This window comes from Brachycentrus maculatus, unplaced genomic scaffold (assembly GCF_059751285.1).
Source record: "Brachycentrus maculatus isolate JH-2025_06_01 unplaced genomic scaffold, ASM5975128v1 h1tg000253l, whole genome shotgun sequence".
Classification (NCBI taxonomy): domain Eukaryota; kingdom Metazoa; phylum Arthropoda; class Insecta; order Trichoptera; family Brachycentridae; genus Brachycentrus; species Brachycentrus maculatus.
In genome coordinates, this window is record NW_028281004.1 from 536,457 (window position 1) to 550,643 (window position 14,187).

General features: G+C 36.8%; 1 protein-coding gene across 2 annotated transcripts; it reads left to right on the top strand.

Annotated features, from left to right (window-relative positions):
- Nucleotides 1-475: 475 nt before the first annotated feature.
- On the top strand, nt 476-10,940 carry LOC148306112 (XK-related protein 6-like). Of its 2 annotated transcripts, XM_088265592.1 has the most exons (5): nt 497-863; nt 2,890-2,952; nt 5,426-5,548; nt 8,144-8,484; nt 9,770-10,940. In XM_088265592.1, exons 1-5 carry the CDS (start codon nt 598-600, stop codon nt 10,252-10,254), a joined length of 1,278 nt encoding a protein of 425 aa, XP_088121718.1. In that variant the 5' UTR covers nt 497-597; the 3' UTR covers nt 10,255-10,940. The 2 variants fall into 2 exon arrangements, with proteins under 2 accessions (XP_088121719.1, XP_088121718.1); XM_088265593.1 differs by lacking the exon at nt 2,890-2,952 and having other exon boundaries at nt 476-863.
- The last annotated feature ends 3,247 nt before the right edge of the window (nt 10,941-14,187 follow it).

Here is a 14,187-nt window from a genome sequence, read left to right on the forward strand (position 1 = left end):
AATCGACAATTGTTCGATTTTCGAGCACGCTACCTGCTGTGTGGGTAGGAAGGTGTATTCTGAGAACATCTGAACATATTTGCGTATGAGCATGCTAGTATCGATGTATGTAAACGAGCATGCTTATTTAAGGTAAAAGTATACAGCTAAAGAGCGTGCTTGTCATAAGTATGCTTTATTAGTAGCATATGTATCTGTACCTTAAGACTTCTTGGAATAGGTGGGGTCGCTACTCTTAAAAGGATAAAGAGAAATTCAGTTGTCTATAAAAAACATAAGCACGCTAAACAAATAAAGTAATTCCCACACAGCTGTCATTCACGTTTGTCCGTGTGTTTTTGATTTGACTTTCTTCAGCGCACAACTGATTGGAATTTTTCAATAATACGCGCGTATTGTGATCAGTCGATAAACACTCACGATAAAAGAACGTAGCCGAACGTATGAAATTTTCTGCATTTCTTTGTCTGGTTTTGTCTCTGGATTTCTGTTTGACGGAAAGTCCACTTGACAGTCGATAACGGTCGTAAATTTATTATGATTATAAAGTAGTTTTATCACTTTTTTGTGTGCTAAGGTTAAAAAAACTCTTCCAAAATGCCAGAACGAAATAAAGCTGCAAAGAAGATGCTCCCAAACGGGCACACGGTGGACGAATTGGACCGTGTTCCGAGACATGTCGAAATTTCTGATTTAGACATAATTGCATTTTATGTGTCTATTATTAGTCATTTAGTGGACGTGGGGATTGATATAAATATTGCCGTGAGATATTATATTAATGGTGAGATCTCCGCATTCTGCTGGACCCTCGCGTTCCTTCTTTTTCCCGCCTTTGTCAACACCGCCGTATCAATCAAAATGTAAGTATTTTTTTTTCAAAATACACGTACCTACGAGGATACTTGTTTTTAAATTACATTAATGTTTTAAGAAAATAATATCAACCAAATTTGTCTCAAAATTTTTTAAGTTAAAAATAATGATATCAATTTCAAAAATTAACATCTTTAATTGTGTAATAATACGAGTGATATATCGCTCACTCCTTTCAAGAACGTCATAAATCAAAAAACTTAATTATTCAGGAGAACGTTTTTAAAGTTTGAAAATATAATACAATGTATTAAAAATAAATATCAAGCCACTTACTGAACTCTTTAATGTGCAACAGATCTTTTGAGGTAAAACCTGAAGGTTTTTTCTCCATTTGAAAAAAATTAGTTTATTTTAAAAAAATAATTAAACAATGCCTTTTCTTCAAAATGCAAAAACAACACTTTCTGCCCTGTAGCGGGTAAATATTAAGTTTAAAATATGCCGCTTTTGCTGGAATATAGTACATTTTCTGGGCATTCCGAAAACATGCACAACTGAAAATTGACGATTTTTGATTTATGACGTTCTTGAAAGGAGTGAGCGATTTGAACTCACTAGAACACTTAATAAATGTAATAAGTCCTGTAATTGGAGAGAATCTAGATTTGTGAACAAGTATTTGGACACACTCAAAATGTTGTAAATAAATTTAATCTGTCTGTTTTTTTTAAATCCTCATAAATAAATGAAAATTAATGTTTCATACAATTTAGAATTTAATCACTTAACAATGTGAACTCGTATCTAATCTTTTAATCCCTAAAATATTACTGTTTTGTTTATCTGTATTTACATTCTACTGTTTATCTTTTAATCTTTACTACTGATGATATTGTAAGGTATCAAGTACCCCAGTTTTATTATGATTTATCTGAGCTGGTAGCTAACTGAGGCCTTGGTGTACACCCATTAATTTTACTTACAGGAATGTCACCATATTTACAGGAATATCACTGTGTATTTATAGGAATATCACCATATTTTTTTTTGGGGTCAAGGGATCTTGCATCCCTTATGTCACTGCGACCATATTAGGTCTGTTGTGACCTCCCTCTGTATTACAGCTCACTGCCAAGACCTACGTGAGTCATGTAACTCACGACCTGTCTTGGTGGTAGCAGCTTCACCTTCTCGGAGTCCAGTAGAGGTCCTCCAAGGATGTGACTTCGGTATTTCCTGTTACCAAAATAGCTTGTAATCGATTTCATTAATTGATTCATTTTGAAGTCATTTTGTGGTAAAATCTATCCATTTTTAATTCAGGATTTACTTAATAAATACCACTATTTAAAAAAATGTATTGTGACACAATTTCAATGCGTTCTGTATCATTTCGGTGTTCGAAAATGATGCGGAATGCATCGAAACACGTGTCACAATAGATTTCTAACAAATAGTGGTATGTACTAAGTAAAACTTAAATTAAAAAATTCAAATTCAATGATTGAAATAGAGTAAAGATTGTTTAAAATTCTGTAAAAAAAAAAAAAACAAAAGAAGGATGAAAGTGGACTAAATGCAGTCGAAATGCGATCTCTCAGAAGAATGTGCGACAAAACGATGTATGATAGATGTTCGTATAGTGAAATAAGGAAGGAATGCAAAGCTGAGATAAGCATTATCGATAAAATTAAGAAAGGTGTGTTGAGATGGTTTGGACATGTAGAACGAATGAGTGAGGAAAGAACGGTAAAACAAATTTATGAGGCAAATGTTAGCGGGAAAAGAAGCAGAGGAAGACCGAAAAAAACATGGCACGATCAGGTATACCAAATACTTGAAAGTGGTCAGGTTAGGAGTCGTAACAATCGGCGGGTATGTATGAGGAGATGCATGAACGTGGAAGAGGCGAAGAATGTTTGCAAGGACAGAGTGGTGTGGCGCTCTATTCTCTCTGCCTACCCCTGCGGAGAAGCGGCGTGATGGTTAGTTAGTTTTTTTTTTTAGTTAAAATTCTGTAAATTTTTTTTTAAAAAATGCTCATCCGCATTTGTGTCAATCTCTTTACAGCAGCGATGGCAACATTGAATCGAGTCTGATTCATTCTTCCTTACTAGCCGGCCACTGTCATCGGTAATATAGTAACGTAACACCTAACCGTGATACTTTGCCTCACTAATATTGTGTGACAACCCCTGTGCTAACTTGAAATGTTCCTGATTGGCCCACACTAGATTATCCCTCCTGTTCCCAGCACAGATTAAATTAAAAACGTAATATTACTTTTTTTTATATCAAAGGATAATAGGTTTTTGAAGTATTTCATTATCGATATGAGATAAATTTATAGGAATTAATAATAATAATAAAACCCTTATCCGCACCCCAATGGTGCATAGGGCACTGCGTCATATAAACGCAGTGTTATGTTGATCGTTTACACATGAAGGAAAGGTGATCAGCCCTCCGCTTCAGGTAACAGTCCTGGGTAATATTGAATAAATATTACAGTGAAAAAAACACTTATATTTATTTGACCCCCCCTGGGAATCGAACCCAGGACCTCCAGAACGGTAGCCGAGCGTGCTGACCATTACACTACGGAGGCGGACAGGAATTAAAACACTTAATTATGTTTTTTACTAATATGTTATTTTTGGTATCTCTGCTGTTTTTTTTAACCTATTAACCCGTTTGCTGTTATAAACACAATAATTTTTCTTTTGATCCTTATCTCCTTCCAATGGTGTACAGAGCACTGCATCATATTGACATAGCGTTATCTTGATCTTTAATTACATGGTCGTTAAAATAATCTCAGATAAGGATCAGATGAGTATCTCATTCCGATAAATTAAGTTCTAAATCTTGGGTGCCTAATCTTACATCTGTCTGTACTAGTCACAAAGCAAGGTTAAGGGGTTAATGTTCTATGGTCAATAAAAACATTAGTTTTTTCAACCTTTCTAGATAGACATTTTTTCTATGGAAGTTCCAATTGTATTTTTGCAAGATGTGTAATTCTTCTATGACCAGATCCGTTCAAATACACTGTTTGAGTGATCAGTTAAGCAGTTGATCCGATTTAACAAATGAATCTTTCATTGATATGGCCACCGTCTTATAGGCTAAAATTAAAATTTATTTATACCACATTTTATATTATATTACGACTAGTTTCAGAAGCTACAGATGCTTCCATCTTATTCTCTTCTTCTTCTTGGTGTAGGTCTTGTGGCCTGTTTGTAAGAGAGATAAGTCTCCTGCGTATCTAAGGCGCTTTTCCGCAAATTATCGAGTTCCCGATTGCCGCATTTCCCCGTGGCCTCTTGGTGCACGGAGAGACGGATTGTTTCCATCTTCTTCCGCGGAATTCGAATTCGCCGTCTCCAAGATAATCTATGACGATTCTGTCACTGTCTCCGTATAATTTTGGTAATAAAATTATCAACCAACCCCGCCTCTATATTAAAGTAGAGAAGTACAAAATTAGCGTGTTTTGATTGGCGATGTCGATTCCCAGCCATTAATCCATCTCTTTGGTGGTATGCTCGGTCCTTTATCTTGGGGTTAGCTGTGCAGTGCAATGTAAGGGAGTCTGGATGGTGTGCACACCATCGTCTTCTTCGTTTCCTTCCCCACCTAACGACATCTTCGACCTCGCATATTTCTCTTATACTGGTGTTCCTTATTCTATCTCGTAGACTCTTGCCAGATATGCTCCTTAGAGTCTTCATTTCTGACACTCTTAGCGCGTTTTTTGTTACTGCGGTGTCCGCTCTGCATTCGATCCCATATGTCATGATGGGTCGCACACATGTTTTAATTTTGCTGCCGATTTTCATGTCAGGGTTTTTCCATACAGAATTTTTCTATCTACAGTTATAAATATAAAGTAAATCATAAATAAATAAAATATTTTCTGTGCTGATAGAGGTAGGTGGGATTATAAGTAAGGGAAGGGGAGGTAAAAACAAGTTTTTTATATTTGATTTAATCATGTCATACTACAAAGTAAATGAATACTACGAAAAAATAAATACATATCTAGCATCTTTTTGGGTGGTAGTACTGATTCGACCAAATGAATCGTTGTCAGAAAAACCAAAAATCTCTATTGAACAATTCATTCCATTTTACTGACCAGTTCACCCCGCCTTAAATTTGAATAAAACACAGCATGATTTGCCTTTGTTATATCATATGGGTGGGAAAATTTTAATTGGGGCAATATTGAAAAATAAATAACGAAAAAAATAAAACGTTCCATACATTTTAAATTTGTTGCTGACGGAGGTAAGAGGCCAAAATAAAATGTGGAACAAAGGCAAAATAAAGAATTGAGTACATGATCAAGAGTCAATTCTATAAAAATTGTAAAATAGTTTTTGTTTAAACTTTTTTTGTGTGTGTAAATTAGGGCAAAATAGATAAAAACTATAAAAAAAACATATGTTAAAAGAACTCCACCGACAAGACACAAAGTGGGTTGGTCTCTGCAAAGAAAAAAAAAATAAATATGCATTTAATTTTTGTTTTAAATAACAGTTTAATAAAAATGTAAAAAATACGATCCATGAATGCTGATTTTTCTTTATTTTTCTAGGTACGCACAAGACAAGGAAAAACACGACTCTATTTCGAAAACCATGACGAAACAGAAGATATTACGAGTTTTCGTTCTCGTGTTTCAAATGGCCCCAATACTCAGATACGTAGACGCATTAAGGTATTAAAAACATCAATATTTGCATACAAATTTTGCATATCAATGTGCATTTTATGCTAATTTTGTAGGTGCGATGTTGCGCAATTTGCTGCTGATAACATTCCTTGTACTTTATTGTCTTTTTTTTTATTTGTCAATGAACGTGGTTAGATGATAGTAGAGGTAGAATGCCCTTGTGTTATCAAATATAATATCTACACCTCATACAGCATGATTACATTGAGTGATCACTCAACCAATCAAATCTGAAAAAAATAAACCAATCTTGAACCCTGGAGTACCTCCATCTCTTGTTTTTTGACATCTCATGAAGAAGAATATGAATGTCTGGGCATTTACGGGGCTGACAACCGTCATAGGCTGATTTAAGTGATCACTACACACGTGTAACATTCACCAATTCTACCCATTATTGACAACCACACTGCTCAAATTCTTGGAAGTTCTATATATATGAACCAATTTTGTAACATTGAATCACTAGAACTTCACTACAGACATCTATTGGTGAGATAAAAATAAGCTTTTTACTAAGCAGAAACTATTTTATTAGTATGTGAGGTCCGAATCTTGGATTATAATCACACACATGAGAAATGCCAGAAAATGCCATATTCATTTTTATGAATTAAGCTTATAATTTCACCAGATAATTTATTTACAACATTTTGAGTGTGTCCAAATAATATATTATTAGATTAAAAACCAATATTTTTAGTTTTTCCACTTTATTTTTAATTGACCAGCAACCGGGTTTCGTCGTGACCGACATCATCAGACTGGTCCAGTCTGATGATGTCGGTCACGACGAAACCCGGTTGCTGGTCAATTAAAAATAAAGTGGAAAAGCTAAAAATATTGGTTTCAATCTAATAATATATTAAAAATGCAATTCCATCACGAAGTGTCAGTGGAAATTATAAATGTGTCCAAATACTTGTTCACAAAATCTGAATTATTAATAATTAATTATCCAGATTTTGCAAACAAGTATTTGGACACACTAAAATGTTGTAAACTTCCATCTCTTTATATAAAAAAAAAGTAGATTCTTTGTTTCACTTGAGGTACCTATAATATATTTATTTTCATATCATCTGCAGAGGAAAAACCCAGTTTTTAATTTATGCTTTACTTGGTAAATACCAGTTTTTCTTAAAATCTAATGTGCAATAAGCGGAGGGCTGATCACCTTTCCTTCATGTGTTAACAAACCACGGACGGGTAAGGTATTTCTACCCGTTGGGTGAGTTGATGCTTGAGGACGGGAAGGGTATTTTTACCTTCTGCGCCGGCCTCATTCCAATGTCAGAAAAGAAGGAATTACATATTTAACCTTTTAAACGCGTTAACTTTGTTCCTAAGAGACGCTCGTGCGCGGCTGTATTTCGCCGTTTTTTAAATGATTACTTTTATCATGTATTTAGTTATGAAACGATTTATTTTCCTAAACAAAAACGTTCAATGGGATTCATTGTGCCTTTTTGGTACTCTATAATACACGTGTGTCACATTATTCTTGAAATATATCGTAATATAAACAAATTAGATCGTAACATAAATAAATCAAAGCACGCATCGTGTGTCACTCTTACCCACTGGCGATGCGTAGCGTCGAGAGTGAGACAGATATAGGGCATGATTATGGCGCGGACTAATTACCGACCGCAAGAAAAATCAGGGATCTGTTGTTTTATTTATCCTTGTGATGTTACAAATTATTAGTCAGATATTTCAACAGATGTCATAAGGCCAAGGATTGACGTATTATTTTATCCAAAGTTCCACACCATGAAAAAATCCCTCCAAGTTGAACTGAGGTTCGAAACTTGGAGCAAAGTGAAAACACAAACGCTTATGTCAGCCGCGTATGGGGCATGTCTTGTTAAAACACATACGCTTATGCGAGCCGCGTGGATCCGGTTAATGTTTTTATATGAATTTCATTTATTGATTCGGCAGTATATTAGGTTACAATCATTAAAAATTATGTATTAAAATGTATTAAAAACGAACTCCACCGACAAGACACACAAGGTGGCTTGATGGGCCTCTGTAAAAAAAATTGTTTTTAAATATGTAAAATTGTGATTTATTTAAATATATACAATATATGTAAGTCACTTTATGGTAAAATCTATCCATTTTTAATTTAAGTTTTTCTTAGTAAATACCACTATATACTACCACTTTATACTACACTCTTTTTATATGAATATTATGTACCAATCTCATTGTCTAAGTCTAAACTATATGTACATAATTATCAAATCCAGTCGCCAGCGGTCCGCAGTTGTAAAAAATCACCCGTCCGAAATGTGTTAACGATCAAGATTTGTTGTATAAAATGTGAAATCAGTAATTGGCCTCATTATCGGCTCCTTATATTGTATATTTATATTATTTTTGTTAATGGCTGTTGATTTCCAATAAATACATAAATAAATAATAAAACTGCGGTTGTATGATGCAGTGCCCTATGCACCATCGGGGTGCCGATGAGGATTTGTATAAAGAAGACATTTTACAAAAGTACTCGATTTAAGAGTAGTTTTGCTCAGATCGGAACAGTTCTTATGAACAGACTTTTTAAAGGTACGCCCTGAAGTCCCGCCGCGCCGGGCGCGCGGGCGACGTGGAGGCGCAGCGCCGCTGGTACAGCCTAATGCTGCGGGAGGATAGCGACGCAGCCCTACTCCGCGCCTTCGAGTGCTTCCTGGAGGCGGCGCCGCAGCAGGTGCTGCAGCTGTCGCTCATGATGGACGGCCGCGAGGAGTTCAGGCTGCACCAGACGCTCTCGGTGGTGTCGTCGGTGCTCAGCATGGGCTGGTGCCTGGCCGCGTACCAGCGCGCAGTCAGGTTCGCGCAGGAGGACAAGGATAACATCTCCTGGGCGGGGAGTCTCATGCAGCTGCTGTGGCACTTCCTGGTCACCGGTGAGCCTTCCGCATAACTTCTTCATGAGTCACATCTTCCACATAACTCCTTCACAAGTCACATCTTCCGCACAAAATCTCAAACTCATCATTAGTCACAACTTCTTCTCTTCTTTCTGTGCCACTTCTAACGAAGATCGGCGATCATCATGGCTATCTTCACTTTTGGTGCTGCAGCTCGGAACAGAGATTTAATGCTTCTGCCAAACCATTGTCGTAGGTTTTTCAGCCATGATGTCCTTTGGCGTCCTTGAGTTCTTCGCCCCTCAATCTTTCCTTGTATGATTAGGTGGAGAAGAGGATATTTTTAATTTCTCATGACGTGTCCGAAGTACATCAGCGCACTCTGCTTGATTGTTGGTAGGAGTTCCTTATTGGTATTCATCCGTCGGAGGACCTCTAGGTTGGTGTCACAACTTCATAAGTCACAAATCACAAACCACAACTTCTTCACAATCCACGACTTCACTGTATACAACCTCTTCACTACTCACAAAATGCACAGTTTTTTTTTACAAGCCCTAACTTTCCCACAATTTCATAAACCGCAACTTTTGCACATCTTTTTTTATAAACCCCATCTTTAATATAACTTTGCAGTCGGACAGCTTAAACACAACCTCTTCATAAGTCCAAAAGTTGTAACTCACAATCTATTTGCATCGCATACACAACTTCCTCGACAGCCCTAACTTTCACACAACTTCACAAGCTTGACACAATAACCACAGATAATGTGCGTCCTGTGAAGAAATTGTAACTAGTGAAGATAATTATAATTAAGTAATAAATGTAACCCTGAAGAGGGCAACAGGTTGTTGCCGAAACTAGTTGGTTAAATAAAAATGTGAGTGGATCAGAACACAAAGTATTTTTATTTCTCGAAATAATATATCAATATGATCCACAAAGTTAATGCTTTCAATATTCAAAACAAGATAATTATGCTTGTTTTGAAGTTTTCTTGAAGTTTCTTCAAAACAGCAGTTATTCTCTTCACTAATCACAAGTTGCATATTATCTGTGGTTATTATCATGTATTCGACTTTCATAAAATGCTAAAATTCTTTTTTCCATTTAAATTTCACATGGTGAATTAGTTCTTAAAATCTATAAGCATTAGCAACACTGTACGGTGTTTGAAAATGACGCAGAATGCATCGAAACACATGTCAATAAAATTTGAGAAATACATAGTGGTATTTACCTAGTGACATTTAAATTAAAAATGGATAGGTAGATAATAATTAATCAATTAATGAAAATTGATTAAATTTTCTTTCAGTATCGAGAATAATGTCCATCGCGATAATCGCGTATCTGTTTCCGTACTGGACACTGTTGGCATGCGGGATCCACGCCCTGATCATGGCGGCCTGGCTCCAGTTCTTCGAGAAGACCCCCTTCTGCTCGGACTTCCTCTACGGCGTCACGTTCTCCCTCATCATGGGGCTAGTCTACATCTTCACGTACATAATGCCCGTCGATGGCAGGACCAGGTATCGGTACGCTCTCTACTACAGCCTGTGCTTCTTGGAGGATATCGTCTGCACGATGCTGTGGATCCTCTGCACAAGCACAACGATAAGAAATTCTTCATTCTTCTACCCGATCATAGCTGTATCCACTGCTCCGTTTATTCTGGGCATCATCTGCATGATTATATACTACCAATGTTTGCATCCGAAGCTCGGGAAATTCGGCAAACGGAGAAAAACTAACAAAGTCTACCAAACGGAAATAGCAGAATCTAATTTGAATGGTGCATGATGTTAACACGTTTCAGACAGGTGTTTTTTAGGCCTATAATATTGAAAGCTGTCCCACCGCATGCCCAGATCTGATACAGTAGCATCTAGGCTTCCTGACAGATCTGCTCTTGCTAAGCAATTTTTTTTTTTAACTAAGTTGCGAAATTGATTGAAAATGTGAAACAATATAAAATTATATCCCGATTTTACTGTGAATTTACATTTAAAAGCTTTCAATATCCCTGTCACTGTCAATCTAAATAAATACAAGTTTGTAAATCCGTCACCAAATTTTCTAGAAGTACCCCGGTGTAGGCAGTGAAAGGGATTAGTATTTAGTGCAATTAGTCAGCTAGATCCGACTCCGACCCGACGCTGGCCGGTACACAGACGCCCACAACCCCGACCAGCACAGCAGACAGACACGGAACAGTGCAAAGACAGTGTTATTTAGGCCTGCGGACCGCTGGCGACGTGATTTGATAATTGTGTACATATAGTTCAGACCTTAACCCATTGCAACACAAAGTCGGTGAATCGCCAGCCAAGGTCAATTTGTCACTGAATCACAAAGCCGGCGATTCATCGGTTTGGCTTTGAAGTGATTTTTTTACATTAAAACTGAATTACAATAACTGTTATCATAAAAATGACATAAATAAGTATATTACAGTTAAATAATTATATCTAGCTTACGAACAAAAATATATTACGCTTTTATGTTGTACCATTTGTATTTTGTGTGCAATGATGTTTGTGTAATAAAAAAATGTGTCGACTCTAGGAAGTGAAACATGGAGTTGGCAAAAGAAGGATGAACGTAGACTGAATGCAGTCGAAATGCTATCTCTCAGAAGGATGTGTGACAAAACGATGTACGATAGATGTTCGAATAGTGAAATTAGGAAGGAATGCAAAGCTGAGACAAGCATTATCGATAAAATTAAGAAAGGTGTGTTGAGATGGTTTGGACATGTAGAACAAATGAGTGCGGAAAGAACGATAAAACAAATTTATGAGGCGAATGTAATTGGAAAAAGGAGCAGAGGAAGACCGAGATAAACATGTCACGATCAGGTATACCAAATACCAAAATACTTGAAAGTGGTCAGGTTAGGTTAGGTCATAATAATCGGCGGGTATGTATGACGAGATGCATGAACGTGGTATGGCAGAGTGGTATGGCGTTCTATTCTCTCTGCCTACCCCTGCGGTGAAGCGGCGTGATGGTTAGTTAGTTAGTCAAATGGTAAAAATTAAATAGTGTGCTGTATGAACAAATTATGTCATCTTTATTAGTGGTGCAATGGGTTAGCAAAAAGATTGGTACATAATATTCATATAAAAACATTAAAGAATTCCTTATTTTCTGCCTTTGAGTAGAGGCCGGCGCAGAAGGTAAAAATACCCTTCCCGCCCTTAAGCATCAATCCACCCAACGGGTACAAATACCCTTCCCGTCCAAAGTGTGTTCAGTTTTTTCCATTACTTAATTATTTATAAATTGATCGGTATTTAGAGCAGTCCGCATTTCAGTGGCTAGAGCATTTGTCTGTGTTTTTTTTTTTTTTATTTTATTTTTATATATCTATTAGTCTGCCCTCATAGTGTAATGGTCAGCACGCTCGGCTACCGTTCTGGAGGTCCCGGGCTCGATTCCCAGAGGGGGAGTCAAATAAATATAAGTGATTTTTCTCCCCCCCTCTCTCTCTCTCTCTATCTCTAACCCTTATCCGCACCCAACGGTGCATAGGGCACTGCGTCGTATTGACGCAATGTTATCTTGATCGTTAATTTTATGAAGGCAAGGTGATCACTCCTGCGCTTCAGGGACCAGTCCAGAGTAATATCAAATAAATATTAGAAAGTAATTTCGCTAATATTTTTCCAATCTAATATTTATTCAATGTTACCCTGAACTGACACCTGATGCGGAAGTGATCACCTTCATGTGTTAACGTACAAGATAACACTGCGTTTATATGATGCAGTGCCCACTATGCGTCACTGGGGTGCGGATAAGGGTTTGACGAAGATGAAGAGATCTATTGTTGCCTCAAGCAGCAACATTGGACACTTAAATAATAATAGCAGTGATCAACGCATTTATGAGCGGCTGGGATCAGAAATTCAAACCTCAATTCCTCAGGATATTTAATAAATAATAATAATAAAACCCTTATCCGCACCCCAATGGTGCATAGGGCACTGCGTCATATAAACGCAGTGTTATCTTGGTCGTTTACATATGAAGGAAAGGTGATCAGCCCTCCGCTTCAGGTACCCAGTCCAGGGTAATATTGAATAAATATGACAGTGAAAAAATATCACTTATTTTTATTTTACCCCCCTTGGGAATCGAACCCGGGACCTCCAGAACGGTAGGCGAGCGTGCTGACCATTACACTACGGAGGTGGACTATTTAGACTGTTACACTACGGAGGTGGACTATGTAGACTATTACACTACGGAGATGGACTATGTAGACTATTTAGATAGTAATAATCTTAGACTAGTACTTTCCAAGTCATTAAAATGTACTCAGAAATTCAAAGGATATTGTGGAGGGCCAAAATCTCATTAATCTTAAGAGCCAATATGAATTTTCGACTGAAAATTATATTTTGTTTTAAAAAAAATACTAAATGACTGCATGGTATGAAGAATTTTAACTAGATGGAATTGAGCTGATTCTTGTATTTTTGTATTATTTTTTGACATCTCATCAAAGATGAAGAAGTATATGGAAGTCTGGGCATTTACGGGGCTGACGACCGTCATAGGCTGGTTTAAGTGATTACTTGACACACGTGTAACATTCACCAATTCTACCCATTATTGACAACCACACTACTCAAATTCTTGGAAGTTCTATATATATGAACCAATTTAGAAACCTTGTTCTTGAATCACTAGAACTTCACTAGAGACATCTATTGGTGAGATGTAAAGAAGCTTTTTTGTATTTTTTAATTTAACCCTTGATAACTTTATCCCGTTGTCAATAATTTTTACTTGTCGTAGTTTAAAATATAAAATAAGTGCTGAATTTATTAAATATTGATGAAAATCTGCATAATAAATAAACTACCGTAGAACGGGGCTACTTGAACTTTGATGTGTTACTTGAACCCTGTACAAAAATGATTTAAATCTGTATTTGGTCTACAATAATGAACGCATCGTGACAATAAGTGTCACCTGTCAGGGAAACAATGAATCATGTTGATACGTTCATTATTGTAGACCCAATACAGATCTAAATATTTTTTTTTGTACAGGGCTCAAGTAACACATCAAAGTTCAAGTAGTTTCCCCGTTCCACGGTACTTAAACCGTTAGCTTTTTCCATAATATTGATAATAATAATATGAATTTTGGATAATTTATATAACACCATTTAACCTCCCAAGTAGTAAGATTACAACAACAAAAACAAAAACCCTTATCCGCACCCCAATGGTGCATAGGGCACTGCTTCATAAAAACGCAGTGTTATATTGATCGTTAACACATGAAGGAAAGGTGATCACCCCACCGCTTCAGGTACCAGTCCAGGGTAATATTGAATAAATATTAGAGTGAAAAAAACACTTATATTTATTTGACCCCCCCTGGGTATCGAACCCGGGACCTCCAGAATGGTAGCCGAGCGTGCTGACCATTACACTACGGAGGCGGACAAAAGTAGTAAGATTAACACATTGTTATCGGGTTTTTTCATCATACTAATTGGTGCTATATACTAATCACAAGTAACCGCAAACCCAATTCCCATCTGTACAATGTTTTTTGGCATCTTTCACGCTCTACCAAAAGTAAGTAGGAACGCTTATAAGCGTCTCCTGTTCTCTGCTAATAATATGTAAAAGACGCTTTTAATCGTTTCCTGCAAACAATGTGTTAACGAAAAGGTTGTACCCTGCAGAGTGAGTTTTTTAAATGTATTTT